The sequence below is a fragment of the Cheilinus undulatus genome, linkage group 12 (assembly GCF_018320785.1).
Source record: "Cheilinus undulatus linkage group 12, ASM1832078v1, whole genome shotgun sequence".
Classification (NCBI taxonomy): Eukaryota; Metazoa; Chordata; class Actinopteri; order Labriformes; family Labridae; genus Cheilinus; species Cheilinus undulatus.
This window is the reverse complement of record NC_054876.1, coordinates 15,188,866-15,215,876: the sequence shown is the minus strand read 5'-3', so window position 1 is coordinate 15,215,876 and position 27,011 is coordinate 15,188,866. Positions and strand designations below refer to the sequence as shown.

Here is a 27,011-nt window from a genome sequence, read left to right as displayed (position 1 = left end):
ATAACACCATCTGCTGGACAGCTAGGTATTGCAAAAACAGTAAATACTTATTTCTGCTATTAAGAACCTTATGAGTAAGGTGAGTTTTTTCTAGAATTTTTTGATACACAAAAAATAAAGTATAGTAGAATAAAAACAATAGATTTTATGTTGACTACATATTATTGTTCGTTAAATATTTTCAACTTTATAAAAAAAGAGCTACAAGCACTTGTCTGTTGTGTTGCAACAGCCTAAACATGCAGACAGCTCAAGAACTTCAGTGGTTTGACCAAACAGCAAACAAGCTGCATGATGTGACTCTGAATGTGGTATGATTGTTTGTGCCAAATGTGGGGTCCTGTCAGACTCAGCTGCCCTCAGGGAATTTTTCAAGTGCTGGGGTTTTAAGAAATGACTATTGACAGAGGCAGTTTTGTGCAGGAAAACAAATGGCGAAAGACAGTGTTCACAGAAGACTATACTGACATTCTGAATTAAGGATGTAGTCCTTTTTCTAACCTGAATCATGAACCCAGCGTTGCTCTAAAATTAAACATCACTGTATCTGTGTTTTGATTTTTGCTCAGAAATTAACTACAGCAGCTCTCTGAACGCTGCCTTTCTAACTGTATTTGTTAAGTTTTGTCCCATTTTTTTTACTATATAGAAACTATATACACTATTTTATAATGGCTTAAAACTCTAAGAGATATTTCTGTACCAAACCAGAAAGTCTAAGATGCATTTTATGGACCAACGTGGAGACAACAGTGTATCATTTCAGATAACATAATACACTGCATGGTGGCTTAATAATATTCTTCCGTAAACTGTACACAATAAGCTAAAGATGGCGATGACCTGATATTTTCAGAGTAATTATCATACTTTTGCAACACAAACTGATAACCAGGCTAATTTAATATACCGAATCTTAATTAAGAAATTAACTAGTAAAGGTCCTTAGTTTAAACAAAAAAAAAGAAAAAGCCACAGTAAAGAGTACCAAGTACGGTGCACTGTAGGATGCTAGTGTGCTAGCTAATCGCTAATAACTAACAAAGTAGCCAACTTATACTTCTCAGACATGGTCACTGGAAAAGAACCCACAAATCAAACTTCTTTTAGTTGTCCACGTCTCTATTAAACATTAGAGAATAAAAATTCCAACCTGAACACTGGACTAAGGCTGTATATCTATATTGTTTTTGTTACGTTAGATTTCGCTTGTAAGGTTTTAGCGCCAGCCGTTTACTTCCAGTAGTGATGGGAATTACGGCTCTTTTTTAGTGATCCGGATCATCAAGAACGAGTCCTTCACACATGGTGTGCCTGTGGTAGAGCAATATGAAGGCCTCATTGCAAAGCAGGTTGCCCCTTGGGGCAATTTCTAACTAAAACTAGTTACAAGTTCTTAAGAATGTTACAGTATAAGTAAAATTGAAAGTTGTTTAACACTCAAGTTAACCCTGAGTCTGTGCTTCTCTTTTAGTCCTATGAGCTGTTTTTTTTAACTTTTTTTTCTTATGAAATATTGAATACAGATTCCCTGTTTAATTTCTAAAAGAAGTGTTAAAGCTTTAAACAGCACTGGGCTGGTATGCAGAAGTGTACTATAGGGTTATGTTGAGTTTACGATCAAAAAAAAGAAATTCTCCATCAGCTGATTAACAGCAAGACTCCTGCATGTTGTTCATAAACATCCTGCTCGATACATTAAATAACGCGTTAAAACACATTTGATAGTTTTCTTTTATTTAGACAACCCAAATAAAAGGCACATAACATTGCGCATGTTTATGTAATAATTTGACAAACATACATTTAAAAAAAATGTAGGAATGTTTGACCTTTCTGCTAATCAGAAAGCCTAGCCTCTCATATATACAAAATTACCATTGTTAATGTTCTAATACAAAAGATTTATAAAAAAGGTTATCTTATCTTTCACATCTATCGTAACTACCTTATCCTTGGAACTAAAATAGTTTTGTACAAAGATATACATTCAACTGCTTTCACAAGGGTCCTGGAATTTCCAATTTTTTTCCTTAAAAATAAAGAGATGTTCAATCCCACATGAAATGTTAAGTTCATCACATTATTATTGTATCAAATTTGGCAAACAGGCTATCATAGTGTATCTACGTAAATGCATAAAAACAAAAAACAAAAAGCTACACTAACATTTTGTTCAAAACAAAATTTGGGAAAAATGACAAACATGCATATTGCATTTTTCAGTATACACTGAACCAACTCAAAGAACTGCAACACTGTTGATATACCATGGCATTCATTGAAAAATAGTTCATGTTCAACAGCTACAGTGTTTGGGGTCATGCAACATCAATAATAGCCCATTATTTTAATGGGCACAAACTTGCATTTTATCAAACTTTTTCAAGTCTCAGCCACATTACTACGCAGCCTGAGACTGAGCTCAACTTTAAAGGAAATGTTAAAAAAAAGGTACAGCATGTATGCCATTGCACAGTACATGATTTTTAAATGGACGGCTATGCTTTTAAATCAATAATTATTGGACTTCTTGTCCCTGATAGAAGTTGAGGCAAGTTTTTTACTGCCTAATTATTTTTGAAACCTAAAGAAGAATAACGAGAAGTCAAAAATAAAGATACACATGGAGGATATATTCAGTTTGTAAGAAATTAAATGCATGAGTAATGGGCTTTCATATGTTTTCCTGAGTGAGGGATCCTAAGCATCATATTGGGGCTATAACAGATAAATGGTTAAAAAAACAGTGTACAGAAGAGTCGGACAAAAAAGTAGTCACCTTATTGATGACAAACAGCCTGAAAAAGCTTCACTACAAGGCCAGGCCTTTCCATGGTCAGCCACTAGATGGCCCTCAAGTGCAGGCATGCTAACCAAATCACTTAAGACTCCAATTTGATCTTTGATAATACTGCTGTTCACCTGTGTGTAGGATATGCTTTCAGTGCAAGACTCATTCCACTCTGACTTCATGAAAAAATCAACACTACAAATAGGCAAAATAAAAACAAACCTCTGTGTTTCCATACAAGTAGAAAACAAAGTACAAATATTTAATTATCAAGAGGACATTTTGGGTACATCCGCTTGAAAGACAAAGCAAAAAAGTTAAAATGCTGACATGAAAATACATTACTATGTCAACTGTACAAGTTAGTCACTGTACCTCAAGAGCATACCTACTGTCTCAGAAGAAAAAAACAAAACAAAACAAAGCTATAGCACTGTGAAAAAATATCCTTCCATGCATGTGGAAGCTGCTGTCCCTTTTACTAGACTCATTTCCTATTACATTAAATAGTGATTAGCAGGCTATAGTTAAAAAACAACATACAAAGTAACACCCAGAGGCTTTGGGAGAGAACTTGTAAAACATCAAAAACAGCAATTTATAATTATTGCTTCAGTCCATTTCTCATCTCCCTTTTGTAAAAGCACAGGTGTGTTTTTTTCCTACCGAGTCCTCCCCTCCCCTCCTCCCATTCATCATGATACATATCACAGTTTCATCTCTCTAACTGCCTACTCTAAGTCTTAATGTTGTCCTGATTTCATTATAAATCCTACTTGATTTCTACTCAAGTGTTCTGCGTCTTGTGACGGTCACTTTTCCTAAGCTGGGACATTGCTGTGACTTCAGGGAGCTCCTACCGGCTGCACAGCTCATGCAAAAGTTCACTCCAGGGTTTGTTGAAGTGAACGTAGTTCAGGTGGGAAGAAAGATCTGGGCTTGAGGTGCAAATAATGAGGACAGGAGTCTCTAGTTTCACTTCATTTTTCCCTTCCTTTCAGGCCAGTTCATAGCACTCTCTCCATTTGCTTTTTTTTTTTTGTTTTGTTTTTTTACCAGGGTGGGGAAGAAGGCAAGACTTGGGACAGGAAGGACATGCTATCCACAGGCCTCATGGCGATGTTGATCGGACCGGCCATATTCATAGGCATGGGGGTGGTTATTGCAACGGGGTGGGCAATATTCATGGGTGCTGTGGCGGGGATGTTGACAGATGCGATGTTAACGGGGCCGGTGATGGTGACTGGGTGCTGGAGGCTGACCGGAGATGTAATGTTGACCGTGTTGGTGCTAATGTTCATTTGCGCTGCAATGGTAACAGGGTTGTTCTGGTTCCCTCGGTTCATCGTCGTGGTGATGGGGGCAGAGATGGTCACAGGCGTGGCTGATGCAGAATTACAGACTTCGCTGCCATCTGGAAAAAAAAATCATTCTCAGTTCATATTGTTCAGGAAATTATAAAATGATATGTAGTAAAGCAATAAAATGAACTCTAAATAATTAACAGTCTCTTTACTTGTGTCATTTTCAGTTTAATGTGAAATGTGTTTTTTGGTATGTATTGGTTGTAACTGTTTACTTTTTGAAGCGTTGCTAAACTGTTGTTTCTAATAAAAAAAAACTGATGTGCGATATGCGCCGCCTGTAGTACCATGAAATGTGATGTAGAAAAGCACTTTTCATACCTCATTTTTCTCATCTAAAAAAGCTGAATCTTACACACTGGTGCAATTGACTTACCAGTATAAAATGCTGGGACTTGTGCCATTATGACTTTAACCAACCTTGCAAAGCAAAGCAAATAGTTTGGCCAGATTCCATGTCTGTCATCAGGCAAATCTTGCAAAGCTTCAATCTGATATGTTTGTGCCTGGTCTGAGACAGGCAGGTTATAAAACAGCAGTGACAACATGATTAAAAGCCATTTTGTAGTGTTTTGTGCCTTAAACAATTAAAAAGACACAATTTAAGGCATGTTTTGTTATTCTCAAATAACAAAAGAGTGTCAAGGAGAGTTCTGTGTCTTTTGGCTGAAACTAGAGAAGTAAAGCGGCCAAATGTTGGACCGGTGCTGTGTTCTTAATGACTTTAAGCTAGCGATTGCTCTGTGACAGCAGGAGCTGTAGTCTGTCTGCCTGTTAACAGCTTTTTCACACTGAACTAACTTATTAAGCACATTCAAGTGTTAAGATCCAAGACACATAAGGTAAGTGATGCTGGTTTATGAAATCTCCAGTCATAAAATGGGACTAGTTGTTCAGTTTGACAGAGGGAGCCTGAACAGAATCTTATGTACATCAATAGTTTTATTTATTTCATATTATTACAATGAAAGTATTTTTTTTCATAAATGTCCTACATTATGTTTATCTCACTGGCCATTAGAGTTTGGCTCTCAATAACTTAACTGTACAGTTTCCCTATTTTTAGCTTTTAAATGCCTAATGACACAGTCTTTCCCATTTACTACCGTTCATTTTTATGGAATGTTTTCCCCAGAAAGGGTTGGGGCTGGCATAGTTTGGGTATGGGTATGGATGGGTTGCTCTTATCCATTAGCTCAAACGTAGCTACATTATAGCGTAGTGTTATCAGAACTTGACCACATTTCTTTATTAAAAACAGTAAAGAACCACAATGAAAGCATTTCATGGCAGAAAGGATGGAAATCTACTCAAGTTAAAGTAATTAACTTACTCTCAATATTGAGTACTGAGTAGCTTTTGAGGAGTTGTACATTAAAAAATGATCTTTCCTTATTGGCAGTAACACAAAGGATTATGATCGCACACTTTCACAATAAGGAAAACCCAACAGCTGTTTTAGGATTTGATGTGAAGTCAATCTCTCACAATATCCTGTCACTTGCTGGCCAGTTTCATGTTGCTGACAGAAAGCTATAACCTCCTTGTTTTAGCTTTTAGATTTTTTGGCTTTTTAATGTAATAGGTACCAAAATTCCCTTTAATATGATTCAGCAAAAGTAAATTACTAATTTAAAAATGTACAAGTACACAAAAAAGCTACTGGATTAGTTATTTGAGTAAATGTAAGTTGTTCTCCACCCCTGTTAACATGTTCCTATCTGCCAGTCAACACTGTGTTTTGGCATTGTTAAACTTGAGACATCCCAGCACAGCAGAAACTCCACATACACAGAAAGTCAGACATGCACACATCACTGTGGTGGCACCACTTTTTGTCAGCTTTTTCCCCTTTGTTAGGTCATATTCATACAGAAAAAAAGTGGCAAATGAAACTTGGGGAGAGCCGGTTTGATTAAAAAGACTAATGTACAGATGCATCAGTTTACTTTTATGGTATCTCATGCTCTGTGGATTGTTGTGTCTTATAGTCTTGTAAAAAACGGCTGTGTTTTGAGATATTTGTTTTTTTGTGAAATGTGCTGTTAATGTTTTCAGTTTTTTGTGAAATGTCTTTTTTAATGTTGCGTTATGTGAAGCTTGTGCTTTGACCTCCTGGGCCACCGTGCATCTACCTTCCACCTCGTAATGAAACAAGGATTAGAGGAGGTTGACAGGATTGAATATGGAACATCCTGTTTACATGACTAGTAAAGTAGTAATCTGACACACAAAGACCTCTTGCCAAGTAAAGAGATTACTTGTCTTTCAAGAACTTTCACCTAACGGCACATCTTGATGTTGCGATGTGCTGTTTGTGTTTCTAAAAGTGGAACATACCTTTGTTACAGGAGTTAAAGTTGGTCTGTCCGTGAGTCTTCAGATGGCTGGTGATGTAGGCTGCGCTGAGCATCTTTCCACAGATGCTGCAGGTGACTTTGCCTTCGTGTCGGATCATGTGGGAGCGCAGTCTGTCTTTGGTGGCGAAAGCAGAGGTACAGGCCTGCAGCCCCATAAAAGACAGAGTCAAACATCGGTAGAGTACTACAACCACGACCTCCAAAATCACCCACACATGATAACAATAACAAAATGACAGTAGAAGCTTAAACTCTTACCGTTACTTGGCATTTAAACGGTCTTTCTGAAGAGTGGACATGCTTCACATGGCAGCTCAAGTGGTCTGGCCTTGGTTGAAAAACAGAGAGGATAAAAATTACAAGAATGATCTTAATGAGTTAAGGAGTCACACAGCATTGGATCAAAAAAGAGCTACAGAAAGGCAGAGTTGGAAAGCAACTTATCTAATTTACTCAAATTACCAATATCTATCCAGAGTACAAGTACTTTTGAGTATGATACTGTTGTACTTTTTCACCTATGTTGACTACACAGTAGCACAGCACGAGAATTATTCCACACCACATTCCAAAACGGCAAACACTAGAGCGCTGATACCTCAGGGTTAAACATTTCAGAGTTGATTTTACTCCAATTTGAGCCAAATGGTCTTCAGTGTTTGAGTTATTTGTTCCACCAGTATTAGACTCTCAAGAGTCAACTGATCTAAGCTCCACTCAATGTAATTTCAAATGTGGGGGATTTATGGGCTGAGTTTCCCATCAAGTCCTTGGACAGAGTATGTAGATGTGTTTCATGTGTTTGGTTGTGTCTGGATATTTCCTATTGTACATCGATCCCTGCTGGAGTTCTTTTGCTCATGTTTCTACTGGATTGTTGTTGTTTTTGATGTGAGACACATTTGCACCATGGGTTAGAGTTCTCTGACTTCAGGTGCTCCTATAGGACACGTGCATTTTCCACACCAGTGCACAATGTCTAGCTATGAGGTTGACTCCCTGCTTTGTTCTTGTCTGAGGAGATCTACCCTACCACAGATTTTCTGCACCTCTTTTTTATTGTAAAATATTTATCATATTTTACACCTCCTATGTAGCTACTCAGTACTCAAAATTCTTTTTACTTTACTTGAGTACATTTATAGACCAGAACTTTTACTCTAACTTAAGTTTATGTCAACAAAAGTAACTATACCTTTACTTGAGTACAATAGCTGTGTGCTTTTCCCCCTCTGCTAAAAGCTAATCCAGCTTTCAGAACTCTGTTGTGCCATATTAATTTGATAACAATGTAGCTGCTCTTCACTATTATCTTAAATTACAGGCAGTAACATGGCACAATGTTGCAATATAAAATCAGCATTAGCATATTTTGTTGGTACAAGCTATTTTGTGTATCTTAACACCTACAAAATTACAGCTTTTCAAAAAATGTAAATGAATGTCTGACATTTACTGACAAGAAGCATCCATGTTAGTGCAGAAACACCAAGTGAAAACCAGGTTTTTACAGCGTTTTGTACACATTGGTGTGCAAAAGTGCAGAAGCATATTGATGTGCACTGTCTGCTCTGATAATGAGTGAATGAGCACAAAAAAAGTCTAAAATTCAGTCAATGGCGGTTAATTCTGCAGGATCAATCGTGCATGAACAAGTTTGACCTAGTTTCAAAAGCTGCATCACATTGATGTGGTAAGTTTGTTAATACTTCATTTGCTTCCTGAGTAATATAACTGTTACTCATTTTGTAAACCATTTCTGCTTATCTTAAATGTTGTGAATATGAGTTATCATTTACAGGAATTTCCTAAAAAACCAAACTCAATTTGTGCCATATCCGTCTGTGAGGATTAGGAAGAGTCTATGTAGGCCACAAAGTTAATTCACCTTCATTTATGCAGGGGGGGGTGGGGGGGGGGGGGTTAATTACTGCTGTCTGGAGAACAATTGGGAGGATTTTAAACAGTTACAGGAAATCAGTTCAAATATGGTGCAATGTAAGTTTGAATTGTAAAACTAAAACATGGTGTAACTTAGTATAGTTTTACCCAAGTAACAAGAAAAATTATATTTTCATAAGAAACAATCCTAATTACTCTTACATGCATTTTAATAAGCCAGCTATTTGGCTTTGACATGAATATCATACCCTGTAAACATTAGAGTACCACTTTGCCAAACAAAATACTCCTGGCAATAATAGGAAACTTGCTGCACATGCCATATAATTTCTGTTTCCTTTTATATACCAACTAATGGCTTAAACAAGTACTGTATCTGCTGACCTTAAGGTTAAAAATGACAGACAACAACACATTTCAGTGTTGTACTGTACAAGCTGCCGTTTACTGCTGATCAGCTGAGGCTAGAAAGCAGTTCTCTGCCTCTTGACCTTTACAGTGCGACTCTAGCATTCACAAATTTGCCTTGGCTCTGCTCCTCCTATGTCAGCTTGTTAGTTCTAGTGAAGCTGAGAGCTGAATCATGTTAGACGCGTCATAATAGAGTGAGTAAGAGCTACAGCTACTGGCAGCTGCTCCTAAACCGGAAAGTTTCATGCTGTTTTTTTTTTTACTTTTTTAAACAGAAATGAGAAGAGGCAGGTGGAGTCTTCTTAGTGGTGCCCTGAACCCTAATCAGTTTTTTCCTCATTTTTGTCCTTCTAACAAGAACAGCAGACTGTAGACAGTGACTGCCTGCGTATCTGGCTGAGTGGCAGTGACTCAGTGCCCTGTTATTTAGTCTCCATTCTCACTTTCCAGTATGCTGATGAATCCCTGCCCCACGTCACCGTGTTGGAGGCATGCCTGAAACTGCCCTGAACAGCACAGAGCTTATGTTACAGCTTGGCCAGGCTTCACTGCTGATGTTTTTGTTCAAGTTGTGTTGCGGCACACAAGTCGTCTCATGTTCATCAATAATCAGTGCTCACTACATACCAATTTAGATCTATTTTGGCTCATTTAAAAAGCTTGTGTTTTGTGTTGAAATACGAAGTTATAATGAGACCTTCTACACCAAAATATGTGTTCGCTATGAAGTAAATGTGTTGACCTGAACATTACAGCATGGTTCACTGCATTCCCAGGGGAAAGAGAGTCTGTGACATGCTGGCGGGAACCGCAAAGTGACAAGTGACGCCTCCCCCTCCCTTGATACTCTACCGCTGGTGATCTCCCATGTGCGACTGTTTAAACATGTGGTTGAAATGGCACAGGGGGGTCAACACTTGTACAAATCTTAACTGCTTGGCACAACTATAAATATGAAAACACAGCTATTGGGAAGCTACATGGCAAGTAGAGATGGCAGTACAATAATCCCTCTGTGTGAAATCATGGTGTGTCTACATAATTCAAACATCACATCATTCACATAGAAGCCGTTCTATAAGAAAAATGCTGGCTCTTCAGTGAACTTTTGGTCAAGCAGAAAAAAAATGTAGCATCTGGTGATTGCAGACTTTGTGAAATTAATCCTTTTTTTGTATTCACTGCAAAGAAGTGCAAACATGAAAGATGGTTGTTCTATAGCATAAAAGAGCACTAAAGTCTAGCATTTGGGTATGATTTTTTCATTATCTTACAGTCTGAAGTGGATTCTGGTTTTCAACTGAAATCAAATCCTGATTCACATTATATTCACTATTTGTTACAAAGGCGTGCAAAAACACAGAGTAAACCTCAAACAAAGGTAATATATATCACAGGTTTCCTACAAGCTTCTAAAACTCAAATGAAATACTTTTTAAGACAAATTCACACCACTTTCTGCACTGTAAATTGTCAAAAATGAAAGGCATGACATTGCTTCGCACACCACACAAGGATGTAATTATCTAATTTAATAAATTGTTTGTGAAAAGTCAAATGGCATAGGGGAAAATTCTGTTGGAACAACACCCAAATCTGATTATGTCTGGCACATTTAATGCCTCTCTTCTATCAATAAACAGTATAAAAAATCAAATTCAAGGCTTTTTAAGACCTTTTAAAGAAATGAACTGAGAATAATTAATACCACTTTTTGTGCAGCAAACAGTCAAAAATGAAAGGCATGTGAGATTTCTCTGTACACTAGACCAGGACTAAGTTTTCTGATTTAATGCACCATTTATGAAATGTCAAATGGTGTTGGGAAAAACATTTTTGGGTCATAAACATCCCAATCTGATTATTTCTGGCCCATTTAATGTCTCTATTCTATCAATTTATCATATGGTGATATTTATCAGAACATATATGAAGGTTTGCTCACCTGATACTAAACACTTTTCTTATTAAAAATGAAAATTACACTTTTTGCCTGAATATATTTTAGTGGGCAACTTGATAGGCCTGAGAATTGTAATGTGGACAAACATATGAACAAAAAGCATATAAAGTTGGCCAGAAAACAGCAAATTGATAAAGAAATGTCTTAGGCAAAATGCCATTTAAAAATTAAGGCCTCTCTCAAGTAAAAATAAGATGTTGTAAGATTTTTTATGGCCTTAAATTTCAAAAGTCCAATGTAAGAGTTTTTAAGACTTTTTAAGGATCTGTAGAAACCTTTGATATGGGTTATTATGTGGGTTTGCTATGCTTTTATCAGAAATGTTGCCAGTAAAAATGGTGACTTGATCATAAATCTGAAGCCGTCATTGCTGACAATACTGTAGGAGTACAGGACCTCTGAAACATACATATCACACTACAACTAGCTGCAGATTAAAATTTACATCAGATAAAAAAATAGATTTCTGAATGTTTTTTTTTGATTGTGAATCTAAAAATTTAAAATTTGTGATTCTGATGTGAAGAGACTTTTCCCCCGGCCTTAACTACAGAGCAGGATTTATTAGTCAAAATTAAGTTTTAGACAACCGAGTAACAAAGATGTGATTGTTGTAACTTGCTCTTCTTTTTTTTTGAAATTCCAGTCCAATTCCATGGAAACAAAATGGAATGCACCCATTTCAGGGTTAAATCTCCGTCTATTATCATAACAATAAACAAGATCTTAGAAGCATGCTTCCTGTTTACATAAAACCTTGTTGCATGTTAATTAAGACAGAGAATTTTCACATACTTTCCCCTTTTCCATTTGCTCTTAATCCTCACCATGGTAGCATAGGGAATTCTGTCTGCTGCTGAAGACATTCAGGGAAGTTGCAAGCCTTTACTGATTTTCTGAGTTTGATTCTAAGATTCACAGAACAAGCGGTTCAAACCTCCTAAACAATGGCAACAGCAATGTTGAAATCGCATTAAACGCCCCCTGACACAACATGTCTTTTGAAAATTCTGTTTGTGAGACTCTAAGGTCACAGGGGATGAGTGGGTAAACAGACACAGGTAGTTAGATTCATGTTGCTTTTAAGTGACTAATCCACAGACCCAGAAAACATTTTTTATAGTAATTTAAGAACTGATAGGAGTGAAAGTTTGAAACATTGCGGAGCTACTTTAATGCTATTACTCTTGGTGGGTACACAGCAACTCATTTTGCCACGTCCAGAGCTATATGGGGAACATACAAAGACATCTGAAACGGGTAATATTATCTCCTCGTGAAGTCTGTTGCGAGTGCTTAGCAGCCCTCCTTTGCTGAGGCAGAAGTTGCCAGTGTGACTCCCTCAAACCATTCTCTGACAGCATGCAGGGAGAAAGTTATTTCAGAAATACTCAAGGATAAAACTCTAATTCACCCTTTTCCTTCCAGATTTATTCACTGCTTTAATAATGGAAAAGGGGGACTTTTCAGGAAGAGTAGCTTTAAGAGTTTTGAAGCGTGAGAAATATTTTTTTAACATGATTAAGAAACCGTGTTCCCTTAAATGCAATATTACCTGTAGAATAACAGAAAGTGGCCATCATTTACATCTAAAGCATTGCTACACATATTAATCACACGATGAGAAGATGTTTGACTCAAAAAAGGTAACTGCATGAAAAACATATCTCTACCTGGAGAAGCCTTTCCCACACACTGAGCATACATAGGGCTTGTGTACTCCCCCATCATGCGAGCGGACATGGTAGGTCATCCTGTCCTTCCTTTTAAAGCGTTGCTGGCAGATGGGGCACTCGAATGGCTTCTCATCCGAGTGGGACAGCTTGTGGCGATTCAGGTGGTAGACGTCACGGAAGGCCTTGCCGCACATCTCGCACCCGTGGTTTTTCTTGACCGGTTTGGCGGGCTTCTTGGGCACGTTCTGCTGCGGCACGTTGCCCATTGCGGACGACGTCATGATACTGGAGGACACAGAGGTGGTTGCTGTGGAGAGGATTCCCGCTACTGTGGAGATGTAGGAAGGGTTGCCGTTGTTCTCCCTTGGCATGGTGGAGATCATGGGTACCATTGTGGGGGCTGTCTGGGCGGTCTTCTTTGGCCGTGACACCATCTTGATACCAGTGTGGCTGGACTCATGGCGCCGCAGGTGGTAGCTGTCGCGGAAGGCCTTGTTGCAGTAGCCACAAACGAAAGGCGTTTTGCCTTTGTGTTCCTTCTTTATGACAGGCACTGGTGGCCGTGGACCTCCACCACTGGCCACATTGTCTTTGAGGAGATCAGCAGCACTGGAAGGGGGCTTCTGGTCTATTTGGATGGGCAGGATGGGCTTCTGGTCGACTTGTTCAGTTCCTGCATTGAGAAGTGGCAGCAGGCTGTTCTGGGCCACCTGGTGCTGGTGGTGGAGGGCTTCATTGGCCTGCTGATGAAACAAAAACACACATAGAGATAAATCATGGGTGATAAATTATACAACAATTCGTGAAATGAGCTTAATACACTCAATCTGCTAAAAATACACAAGGGTGCATCAGTATTCAAACACAACGATAAGCACCAAAATCATTTTCTTTAAATGCACATTAAAATTAGAGATTGTAGTCTCAAATAAGCCTGTAACACGTTTCCCTTTAAATATCTGCAAATGAACTCTAACACAACAAGACTTAGTGGGATGCTAGAGAATACAAAGTAGGTCGTGGGTCTGTCATAAATGAGGTTGACGAAGCACACCACAGATGCATAAGAATCTAAACATGCTGAATGAAAAATGATCCCCGCACGACTTTGCTGATTCATCTTATTGCTGCAAAGAAAGCTCGCCATATTACAGGCATAAACAAGAAACCAGCCATATTACTGGCATAAACAAGAAACCAATGCTCTGAACAGCAGACCGTTAGCTCAGCTTTACAAGACATGGTGAAGGAATTCAAGAGCACATATGCAACACACAATAGAAAAATACAGGTCACTAAACTAGACAAACAACATGGCCTCCCACATTGTGTTGTTGAGGTTTTTGCGGTTGCACACATGCCCACTGCTGCCACGACAAAAACAAAGGGGAAGTGACTGCACTAAACAGTAGGAACAACTAGTTGCACTAGTTATGTCAGACCTCTGAAGAGGCCAGACAAAAGGTGCATGTCTACCATTAAAATGACCAGAAACAAGATCTAAACACCATACTGACAAGAGGATTACCTCAATTAAGATTTAAGAAAAAATGTAATAGATATGTTAAGAAAATTGTATTGCTAGAAAAAAAATATTGCTACACAAAAATGGTCACAATCTTTCATGGTGCTGCCTTTCAAATGGACACCTTAAAGCTCCTTTCAAGAGTTTACTTACAAGTCATGAAACAGACCAATATTAATAAGGATGTATAAATTAAAACACATAAAAATTGTCCAAAGTGAGAGATTATTTATGTTGGGTTATTTACATGCATGTCAGCCTGCCATGGGGTAGACATCAGACAAGCGCAGAAAACAGCCTTTTTAAGTTTTTGTAGCTCAAAGATTCATGGAAGGGCTGCTTAAACATGGCACAAACCTAATCTTTATTATTTAGATTAATACTAAGATCACTTTTATTAAAAATTATTGCACTTCTTAAAATATTTGCATCACACAGTTATTAAACTTAGATGCTCTTAACAGTTTAAATTTTTTGGAAAACTTCAGGAAACAAACAGTAAAAGACAAATTAGTAAAAAATATCTATGTTTTGAGGAGGTGGTAATGTACTATTTCAGCCAAAATATAATGTAACTGAAAGATTTGTCATCAGTGATGACATCAGTCCACAATCTATGGACAAAACAAGAGTTACACATCATGCTGCGCAGCAACTGTTTAATCTCTGTTATCTTGTTTTTATGAATCTAGGAAGCCAAGGTTGCAACTGAAATTAGACCTTGATCAGTTGTTGTGGATTGGACAACTATGCCCATATCAGTTTTTAACTCTAAGTTAATCCTGCTAACCTGAGATTCTTGATCACTAGCGACAACTCAGCTACACACACTGAAACTAAAAAATTAGGGGTAGCAATTATTTAAATCGGTCATACATTCTTTGCTAGTTACTTGTTACTTGTCAGGAACTCTGTGTCGACTTTGGCGCCCCCTAAGGACGTTTTTGTTGATCTGGTTGCATACATGTGTTAGTAGTGTTTTCCAACAAAAATATCCCTCACTGCTTTATTCAAAAGCTAACTTTATCACTGATTGTGAACTTTTGCTGTGGTAAAAGTGCAATAGCCTGTTTTGGCTGTGTATAGACATAAATCCCATCTGACATCCAGCACCACAGCAGTTTCAGCATTTAAAATATCATGATAGAAATGACCAATCTTGCCACCGATGGTCGTCTTCGCAATTGTGGGGCATGAGGAGAGATCACTATTCATTTTCAGTCTATTTCATGACCAGCTAAAACCCCCTCACAGGACCTTTAAAGGTCTTTTGGGGTAACTGCTATCATTTATTTCAAACACAACACGCTTTCCTATACCAGACAAAAAAGTATCACAGTTAACAATATTGTTTTGGGAAGCCAACACAGTCAGGAAGACTGGGTTGTCAACTTCCAGCAAGAAAGGGCAAGGTGAAATGCTTGACCTTTCCCTTTGAGGTTCAATCATCCATTGCAGAAGGCCGGCCCAGAAAGGAGTAGCAAAAGAGAAGGCAGTGGACAGAGAAGAAAAATGAACCACACAATGTCCTCCTTATGTCATCTAGCCTATTGTGAGAGACACAAATCTGAGCAGTGATGCCTCAGCAGGGGAGCTTTGTATGCTCATCTTCATTGATTTGGCTCATCTATTCATGAGACAGGGACATTGTTTATCCACACACTACTCAACCAAACTCAACGTCATTCCCTCGTACGCAATGGGACCTGGGAACTCTGCAGAAAATGCCACCAAGCCCACCCATCCATTTGTCTGAGCACCTGCTCACACTTGCCACCTTCCAGGATTAGTCATCATCATGCCAGTCTGCTGGCACAACAAGAGTTGGGGGTGAGGGAGGGGGCTTTATGTTTGGGTTGTTTGGGGGTGGGGGGTATCAGCCGGGATCTCTCTTTGTGAAGCCTGTGAACGGCAGACATAGCTGCTGCAGACGGCCTGCTTCTACACAGAGGTGCAGGGCCTGTAAGCTGCTGTGCCTTCATGCAGCTCTGACCATTTTGACACAAATGCGCTCTGACAACTGGGGCTGCTCCCTCATAAATAACATCAAAATGGAGGGAGTGTCCTGATGGCTCCACGGGCCACTGTAGGCTTGAGCTGAGCTCATGGTCTGACTCAGATTAGACACTGTCTTTTTCTAAAAATCGTCTGTGCCACACAGTACAGCTGCTTGCCAAAGTCCTGGTTTTTACAAAGCGACTAAAATATGATAGAAATGAAGGGAGTTGATAACACAAACACGCACACAAAACTTAAAGTATAATTGTTTTTTCTGATACATGTCCAAGACTTTGAGCTTGTTCCATATTTTCTTTAACTTGTTTACAAAGTCTGAAATATTTGGCTGAAAATCATTTCCTTTGACTGAGTTCTTCCCAAAAAGTCACTTCAGTCATGTTTGTTATTCTTCTGGATTTTTAATAAATCGTAAACTCTACCAACACTGAAGGAAATCAATGCCTTGCTTGTTGGTGGTGTAGGTGGCAGGTATTTTGGTGTTTTGCTACGAGTGAGCAAAATGTTCTTGAGGATGTTTTGGTATTTTAATCCTTTCACCGGGATGGAACTGCAACATGAAGAGGAAGATATGAAAGTCATCTGAAATATTTTCACCATGTTCAGACACTAGAACTCATTCATTCATAGCATTTAAGTGGTGGCAGTTAAAATGAAATACTATATAAGGCATGTCAGGAACAAAACATATAGAGTAGCAGTATTTTCATGCAATTTGAAATATATAGAACATATATTTTCTGGGGAAGCATACTTCACTTGATCTGACTGATTTACAAAGATTTTAAATTTGGCCATATTTAGGATCTTATAGGAAACAAACTCTTCCCAAAGGTTAACAATGACGGGACATGCAGCACATAACAGATCTCTAATGCTGCAAAGCATCCATATATAAGTTTGTATTTTGCATCACAAATATGCTGATTGTCAGCTATAGAGGGCTATCATAGAAATGTATCTGAAGTATGTTTGGTTAACTGCTTACTCTGATTTGAAAACTTTCACAGAGAACATAGATGCTTAAATAGATGACGCAATGATTCAAAAATACCAGCTTGTCCTGATGCTGTAGTTTGCAATACCCTCAGAGGAGGTTATGCCAAATGTAAAAGAGATTCAAAACTAGAATGGAATGGGTGCAGGATCCTTTTTAAATAAGGAACTAGGCTACATGTTAAGTATTTTACTCTAAAACATCAATTGGTCTTGAATTATGACATTCTTGAACTATAGGCTTCGAGGACTAACAGTGGCATCTCCTAAAGTTAACACAAAATGTGTGTGACAGACATAAATACTAGTTTCAAAGAAAGTTAACCCTCTCTCCACCACTGAAACAGACTGGTTTTACTTTTTATGGACAGCAACTCTCAACACAACCTAAAATCAAAAAGCACAAATATGAAATTAGAGGTCAAACTAACAACATTTTTTTTACAGAAACCCACGGAGTTGAAGAGTGAAAAACAAGTGGTAAGCGGTGTTTGCAAAAGTATTTAAAACCTAAAATGTAATCTTGTGTTGCCAAGTGAAATTTAACCACACTTGTTTGCTTAAAGGGCATTAACTTTACAATTCTGACACGTAATAGACCTTTATCAAAGCAGAATTTTCAGCTTGTCAAAGCAGGAAATGCATGCATGTAATAAGTGATTGGTTATAAAAGACTGCATTCCATTTAGGTGAGCCAGTTCCAGGACCTTTTTGCTCATGCTGACAAGCAAGGACACTTTTCTGAGTCAGGGTTTACTGAATTGTTTCACCTGTTCCATGTCAGAATTCCTTACTAGAAAAGAATCTTGTTTTTAAAACTTTTTTATAGTTGAATCTTTAAATCACTAAGTCAGTATTTTGTATGTTTTTTAATGAAAGAATATAAAAAGGATTGGCAGAGCAGCTGAGTCTTACAAATGACCTGCCTTTGGCATTCGTGCTTTCTAATACTCTACATAAACATTAAGTTAAATCAGTTTGTGTACTTTAAAGAGGTTGACAGCATGACTGGGCAGTTTATCCAAATTCAGATTCAAGCCCATTATTGCCTGCTGCAATGTTCAAATCACAGAAGGTGCAATATTTTTTTTTAACCTGAAATGTGTGTCAAAATACCAGTTTAAAACTTTTTGCAGCAGAGATAACATGCTCTTCGCATCATGTAAACATTCAAGTCAATTTTCTTTAGAATAGTACACAAAAAACTTCTTTCATTTTGGATGTTTTTCTTAATCAAAATGAGAATGACATTACAATGATAATTCCCTTCAAGACAACAATTCATGTCGTATTTGCAATGAGTCAAAATAATCATAACTAGATATTTTTTCAAACTTGTTCAGAAAAAGATGAATCTATCTAATATTGTGTTGATTCTAATATAGAATGATTTATTGCTTGTGTTTGTTAAAAAATACACAAGATGAGGAACTTAAAAAATATCACATATTAAACCATAATAGCAATGTTGAGGGAAAAAAAATCCCTGAAATGAGAGACTTAAAATGTGGGTGACTTGTTGAATTATGTTGAATACACCAATGGCTAAAAATGTCAAATAATTTTTCAGGACTTAGAGGAAACAGATATATGCTAAAATTTGAGACTTTCATTCAGTGGGTGACGACAGGCATGACTGCAAATCAATTAAATTTCCTTCATGTTAGCTTGATTTGTCAGCAAAACATATTCGTTGATGTCTCTCAGTTCATGTTCAGGATGCGTAATATTTGTAGCCAACACAGGTAGGCCTATTTAAATCAAGTTCAAACCTAAAACTACAGTCCTTAAAGAAACACAATTTAACATTTGAGGATGAATGAATTGACAAATGTTGGTCCTTAAAACACAAACATGCACAATTCTCCTAATTATCATAAAGAATCACTTTTTCATGCCCATATAAGGACACGAGACTGCAGGGCAGTGTGCACACAGGAGCAGTGTTAATTTCATGAACTAAAATTACGACTCAAAATATTTGTTGAAAGCCTTTTTTTTCATGAAAAAAAACAGACTAAGACTAACAAAAATTAATCTTTGATGACTAAAACTGACAAAAAGTAAGTTTAGTTTTCATCAAGCTGACTAAAACCAGTCTAAAATGTACTGACGTTTTCGTCGGACATCCAAAAACCATGATATTTCCCCACTGTGGGTTAATCTGTCAAATGCAACACATCTGTATCCCTTTTGCCCATTAGTAGTAGAAAGCAGGGACCCCAGGTTTGGCATAGAGTGCATAGAACATACTACCATTATTTGGAACCAGAGTAAGGCAAGAGAATAAAAGCTTGGACTAAAAGACTAAAATGTGTGGACTTTTTTGGACTAAAACTAGACTAAAATGTTTTTGTCAACTAAAACTAGACTAAAACTAAAAAGAGCAGAAATGAACAAAATGTGATTTAAATTAAAAGACATTTCATCTAAAAACTAGGACTAACACTAAAATTTAAAACAGCTGCCAAAATTAACACTGCAAAAGAGTAAGAGTAGGAAGACAACAGTAATGTCCAAATAAATTATGCAGAATCACTTTAATAGTGCTTAAGTTGTCCAAACTGCTCCAAATGAGGAAGATTTTAGTGTTTGACGATAACAATTAAACTCCTACATAGGGATGGGTACCTTTCACCTTTGTACTGGTACGGTACCGATTCCCGGTACCTGTGAACCGATACCAGTACACAACGGTACCCATTTTTGGTACTTTTGAGTGTGAATAATATGCAGTAATAAATGTTATATAACCTCAAAACTTCTGAATTTTCAATATCAAAACACTATCAAATATCAGTGTTTAAAAAAGTGTTTTAAAAAATTACTCCAACATGGAAAACCTAAACTACTGTAACTACCCAGTGTTTTTTCTGTATATTGCACAAATAAAACCCTGCCCACTACCTCCTATTCCTCTAATCTCCCCTCTTGGAAAAACGTGCGTTGGGGTCCATGGAGGGAGAATAAGTTTAAACAAATGAACAATAAAGTATGGAGTCAAAATAACTAACTAACTAAATAAATAAGAGGTATAAAATTTCACCAATTAAAGTATTATAAATGAAAGTAAACAAACTACTTCCTCTACCATGAACTACGTGTACTGCACATCTTCTTTCCTCATGCAGTTCTTTTCCCAACAAAACTAAGATGTCATCTCTTCCTGGTAAGAGGAGAGTCTGCTCCTCACTCACCAATCAATCATGTGACCGTCCACGCAGAAGTATAAACATCACACACAGGGTCCGTTACGTTATTTTTGTATACTGCAAAAAGTTAACAGAAAGTGGCAAAGAGGCAAATTGATTCATTCTGCAATGAAATAAGCAGCGAGGACGAGCCTGTAGCTCTGTCACTCCTTCAAAATCACCCTGAATCCATCCTGACAGAGTGCTTTATACGGCGCCAGCTGCGCCAAGTTAAAGAGATGGAGAGCAACTCTAAGGACACGATCACACTAGGCAGTCCTCACTGTGCCTTAATTCAGTCTCTGTGAGGTGACTGAGCGAACAACCATATCCTTTTAACTACTATATTTCCGTGGTTGATATCCACAAGATAAACGGGCAAATCATGGTGTTTAGAGTGAGGATTCGCTATGAGAGAGCGAGAGGGGGGGAGACGAATGAGCGGGAAACAGCCAGAGCCGATCAGCCATGCTTCTTTTGTTGATTCAGTGCGCTGCTACCGGCGTCATTACTCACGTGCGTGCAGTGCTGCGTTCACGTCTGGCATGGAAAACTGACTACTCTTCCACTCTCTTGCAGTCACAAGGATGCGTTTAGGTACCGAAACATGGTACCGTTTGATTTTACGTGTATCGCTACACGGTAGTACCGACGGAATTTGGTTGGTGCCTATAAAAGTACCGAATTCAGTACCCATCCCTACTCCTACACGTGCTAAGTTTACATTCATAATTTGAAATTTTGTAGATTAAATTCTGCATTAGGGATGAAAGATAAAGCATTTTATCTGATATCTAATATGCTGATATGTATTGATTATGTTTAGCCAATACAGATATCAGTATTGAAATGAAGTTAAGACCTAAAACTTCAGTCCTTAAAACACATTTTAAAGTGTAAGTAATGGTCATGAATTAAGAAAAAGTATTCGGCTGACGGGGGTTTGTTGGTCCAGCCTAAAACTCCCCTAATGTATTTGTTCGCACAGCCAAAATTTAAAACTGATATGGACAGATATGTACAGCCAAAACATGGGTTGTAAATATTGACAGAAATGTTTACATCTGCCAATACCATTAATTCACTGTTTAAGCTAATATCTGCCAATGTAGCCTAGATATAAGGGCATGTCAGTTAATCGAAATTTAGATTAAATCACAATATGGTCTGCTGCAATTTACAAATCGCAGAAGGTGTAATATTTCTTGTTTGTTATACAAAAAAATAAGAAGGCTAATGGAAAAAAACATTGTCATCTGTACATCTCTACAATATTTTAAGGATTCACAGTAGTGGATGTTTTCCAGATATCTGATACGCTTGTATTTTTAAATCCATTTTAGCTGATGCTGATACAGAAATACATATGCACCTTTTTTTTGCTCAAGTTTTGTTCCTGAAACTCTGTTTAACTATAAAATGACTTCATCTACAGTTTATTGCAGCGTTGTTTACTGTTACTTTGTAGTAGAACTGCTGATTCATATTGCATCCAGTTTGCAAAAATAGGATTAAATGGTTATCTTTACTGTAACTTCAAAATAAATTTTGCTCCATCAGAAGTATGAGATTCAGCTGTACTTATGGTAATTTTTAAGCTCATTTGCACAACAATGTGGGTTTAGGACGCCTGACAAAGTATCAAAACCAGAATATGTTAATCACCATCTTTCAATTTAATAAAATACATTTCTTTAAGATGGGCAACACATTCAAGAACTAAAACTGCTGCAAAGACTTCAGTTACTAGTTGTTGAATGGAATGCCAACTGCACCGCACACAGATTTATATGAGAGCCACACACAACAGCGCGGTACACATAATACATGCAGGGCTTCTGGCTGGATGCCAAACACTCTACAACACGCCACACTGTCCATCTGCCTTTTTTTAATCAGGAAGAAATAGCTCAAAGATGTGAGTAAGTGATCAGTGTCTGACAGCAAAGCAAACATTACTAATAGCACAAACATGTGACGTATACCAAAAGCTGTGATACACAACCTATTACAGACATCTTAGCATCACACTGATGATGACTCATACTTATATAAATTCAAACTTTGATATGATGCTTGGAAAATTAGAGGACAGTGACAGCTGTCTTTGACTACCAATATTTGGGTATGCTTGCAAATTTCTGATGTACCATATCTCCCCTAAGCACCACTTTTCTGACATTTTTGTGAAGTTTTATCTTCTATTAAGGACTCGTTTACTTTCTCTCCCCTGATCTCTTCATTACAACCAGCCCAACAACGATAGCTATATCTTCAAAGTGTCATGTGTGCTAAGACTTTCATCTAGCCTCTCTGCCCTAACATACTTAATAGATTTATCCACACAGTAAGTGGAAAATGGTGAGCACCATGTTGCAATTAAGACCATTACAGAGCATTAAATACGCTTTTATGTATGCTTTTAAAAAGGGGCATGAAGTTATACTGCTACTATCATAGTTAAAATTTCTACCTGGCAGTAGGGATGGGGATTGAGAACCGGTTCCAATTGGTTCAATCCATCAACATAATTTAAGTGCCTTAAAAAACACGGTCTTGGGAGAGTCAGTCAGCGAGGCGAGCAAGAACAGAAAAGTCAAAGTAAACATGGTGGTCACAAAAACGGGCTAAAGTGGTTGAAAGTGTGGCTGCGTTTCTCAAAAAGTGACACAAACAGCATGATGTGCAACGTCTGTTGAATAGCGATTTCATGCAAGGTATGTATATTTTTTCACAAAAAGTGTTAATTTTGTATAAGATTTCAATTATTTTTTATACGTCCTGAGGACCCAGAAACTAGTTTCAGGTAGAAAATGAGCAGTAATGTTCTATTCTAGTTGAAGTTCAAAGATTGAAGATCCAGAGATTAATTTATTTTAACTGAGACATTTGCGTGTTTTTAGAGAAAACCTTTGTAGTGTACTTTTTCCAAAAAAAGTAAGTTCACAGGAAGGAATTGTTTAGGGAATCAGTAAAGAATTGAATAAATAAAAATCATCACTGGTATCAATATCAATAAAATCTCATCAATTCCCATCCCTACCTGGCTGTGTTTTTAATAGCAAAAGGTCACTCACGTGAGCCAGCAGTGCAAAAAGAAATAGATAGCTGTAAACATTTCATGTGTATATTACGATTTTACATAATAAAAGAAATAAATACTAATAAAACAGTGTTTTGTGAATGAAACTGAATGCCTGCACAATCCATTGAGGAGGTACTTCCCATGAGTAGTCTGTCACACCCACTGAAACATACTGAGATATAACTTTATGTGTAACATCAGGAAAAAGACAGATGATCCTTGGAAAACAGCTAAAACCGTTTTCTAGTGTTTAAAATAGAAACTTATCAGATCGGACACATGTAAAAGCTTATGGCGTGTGGCGTAACAAATAACCACTTAAAGCAAATCCTCAGCCCAGAAACTACATTTCCACCTTTAGGTCTTTGAGGCTAAGAAGGGCCAGGGGAATAAAACATTTCATTCATTTCATTGAACAATAGCCTTCCATCTTTGAACACAGTGAAAACCAGTTAACCGTGTCAGATATCACCCCTGACTGCAGCACTCACTTTCTGGCAGAAAATGGATTTACACATTGCGTAATGTCGCTGCTAATTTCAAATCTGCTTCTTGGTTGCTAGTGTTAGCTGATGTTGTTGTGTGCATAGTTTGAATTCCTTTCCGCCGCGGTCCTCCAGAATAAATAGCTAGTTAATAAACAGAGAGTTATAGCGTTAAAGCACCGTTTACATAGTCGAGTAACGTAAGTTTTGCAAGCTCATTACGACAGCCTCGCCCAAATTAGGCTGAATAAGCCAGCGAGTTTGATAAACATCGTTAGCTAACTTGGCTAGTTTACGGTTGAACCGGCTGAGGCGAGCGGAAAGTTCACCGCGGACTTGCGAGTGGCCGTTAGTGAATCTCAGCAGTTGAAAAGCTAAGAAGAAACTTATTAAAACCTTGTTAAAATATAGACATTCAATCAAAATTTTCAGCGGTGTAAGCTGCGGAACAATACAAATCTCATCTCATTATCCCATGGCGTCCGATCAAAGCCCTCAATCACAGGGAAAAACAGGTCTGTCTCGATTGTAACGGTGCAGTGGCGTCTCAAGCCTCACTTCAAATGATCCCGCATGTTTTGCTGGATCGACTTGGCAAACAAACTTGAAAAATCACCAACGTTGTCGAGTTATTCAACATCCATTATCTAAGTATTTGTGCGACAGCAGATCAAGCCATTTTCTCCAAACACTCGTTGAGGAGCATTGATTTTTTGTTCTAGCGTCATTCCCAAGCCTCACAGCTGGAAGCCTGGATTCATATACCATTGTTTTGCTTGGTTACTTGATCATGGAATTACTCGTTTAAAACTATTTCTAGCAGTAAAATATCCCGTGCTAACATTTTCTACGGTTGTTTCCAGAGATATCCCGTTTCCCCTCTGTTAGAGTCAACTTACTTGAAAAAGAAACGTACTCCAGCTCGGCTCCATTTCCACACTTACTAATTCTGTAGGAAACCAAGTAGAAGCCTACAACAAAGCAACCAAACATGGCAGCTGAAACAACTTCCGGTAACCTCTAGGACTGAACCACTTTACATACTATTTAGGGGGGTGTGTTAAATTTAGAAGGTTAAAACTCACAAGTGTGATTGTTAATTTGATTCGCGAGGCGCAGATAAACCGACTATTACATGCGCCCTTTAATAAATTGTATAATATAATTGTAAGAGATACTCGGGAACATCAATTGATCTTAAGAGAGCTATTTTGGTTTGGTTGATTCTCTACAACACCCCTCCGTACAACCTTCTGTGATCCTGCGAGGGGCATTTGTTATAGCAAACTACTGTCGCATGTGGTGGTGAAATTACTGTTTTAGAAACAACTCATTCGTTTTTACAAGATAAAAATTAATTTTGGGACCGTTTGTAGTTAATTTAAACATCTGGTCTTTGCACTGTTTAAAAGTAACAAGTGTTTGATTTTCAAGGGAGCTAGAAAAATGCGCGTGGTTGCTTTTTTTCATTCATAGGATGGACAGAGATGAATGAAAACGATAAAGCATGAAAATTCTACAAATTGTATCTTGAAAACCTCAAAAATGTAATTAGCCAAATTCTTTAACACCAATGAACTACTTACATTACATCAAATATGAGAAACAATGTTTTTTATATTTATTTCTGGTATAATTGAGGATAGGCAGTTTGCAGAACTTGATAAATGTGCAGAGTCTTTAAGAAATATGAGGTTATAAATAAGCAGGTGTGGAAGGAGAACAAGAATATTGTTGGCTTTTCAATTACATGTTAAAATTTTAATCAAGAGCAAAATAAGTACCAGCATAAATGAAAGTAGAGTACTTCACTTAAAATGCACTCGAAGTACTAAGCATAATACAACAGCAGCATAGGTGGGGTGGGGGGCTTTAGCCCTGAATGTTTTCTCAGAAGGCCCAAATTTTTAAGGCTGGTTTTCTGCAAAGACAAATAGTTAATAACAAACAAATAAAATTTCCTGGTAAAAACATGAAATTTCACTCTTGAGATGAATCGACCTTTCTATAACTCATAACAGCTTATACACAGACTTAGAGTATTACATAACACCGCACCAAATTTGAACTTTTTCTGATTTTTTTTAATAAATGTTTTCTGTAACCATACAACTAGATTTATTGTTCTTCTTCTAGCACCAGTTTAAACTTTAATACTTAATTCCTCAAATGGAAATGAAAGTAGAGTACTTCACTTAAAATGCACTCGAAGTACTAAGCATAATACAACAGCAGCATAGGTGGGGTGGGGGGCTTTAGCCCTGAATGTTTTCTCAGAAGGCCCAAATTTTTAAGGCTGGTTTTCTGCAAAGACAAATAGTTAATAACAAACAAATAAACTTCGCTGGTAAAAACATGAAATTTCACTCTTGAGATGAATCAAACTTTCTATAACTCATAACAGCTTATACACATACTTAGAGTATTACATAACACCGCACCAAATTTGAACTTTTTCTGATTTTTTTTAATAAATGTTTTCTGTAACCATACAACTAGATTTATTGTTCTTCTTTTAGCACCAGTTTAAACTTTAATACTTAATTCCTCAAATGGAAATATTTAATCATCAGTGTGTTGGTTTCAAATGGATTATGACACTTTGGGAACATTTACTTATTAAAGATTATGTTAGCTCTAAATAAAGACTTTTCTGAGGTGGAAATGAGTTATTGTTGCCCAAAGGATGTGGATTTGTTGGCCACCTAAATCTACATTTGTATCTGAAATTGCTTAAAACAGTGCATATAAATGCCTGAGAAGCAGATTTTAGGGAGCATGTTTCTGAATCTTCCCAGATTGGGCTGAGCCCTGGATGTTTAACTCTCCTGGCTCAGCCCCTGAACAGGAGGCAACAAATGTTCTATGTCATGTGGAGTCATTCACCTGGCTGTGCTTCGTGGCATTAAAAAAAATAGTAATCCTAAGTGTTGTGTCCATATTTTAACATTTTTTTGTTGAACTTGCTGGAAAGAATGAAGTCTTTAAAAGTAAAACATTTCATCCAGACTTTCACTTTTGCAGTGAACACCAGTGTGCACAACTGAAGAGATGCTCAGACAGACTAGTGTGGGTCACAAAGCTTTTGGATATGAGTGTTTAGTAGATCCATCATGTTTGAGGCACAGACAAATGACACATACAGCTCCCCTACCATATAACCCTCTAGGCTTCACTGAGTTTATCTTCTAAATTTTGTCTACTTACTACAGTCTATCCTGTAACAGCTGGCCAGATGGTTGC

General features: G+C 37.5%; 1 protein-coding gene across 1 annotated transcript; it reads right to left on the bottom strand.

Annotated features, from left to right (window-relative positions):
- Positions 1 to 1,770: 1,770 nt before the first annotated feature.
- LOC121519293 (vascular endothelial zinc finger 1-like) lies at positions 1,771 to 24,756 on the bottom strand. Its single transcript, XM_041802171.1, has 5 exons — positions 24,668 to 24,756; positions 12,468 to 13,213; positions 6,777 to 6,846; positions 6,499 to 6,661; positions 1,771 to 4,208 (listed from the first exon to the last, which is right to left on the bottom strand). The coding sequence occupies exons 1-5, from the start codon at positions 24,698 to 24,700 to the stop codon at positions 3,847 to 3,849; spliced, it is 1,374 nt and encodes a 457-aa protein (XP_041658105.1). The 5' UTR covers positions 24,701 to 24,756; the 3' UTR covers positions 1,771 to 3,846.
- Between the last annotated feature and the right edge of the window lie 2,255 nt (positions 24,757 to 27,011).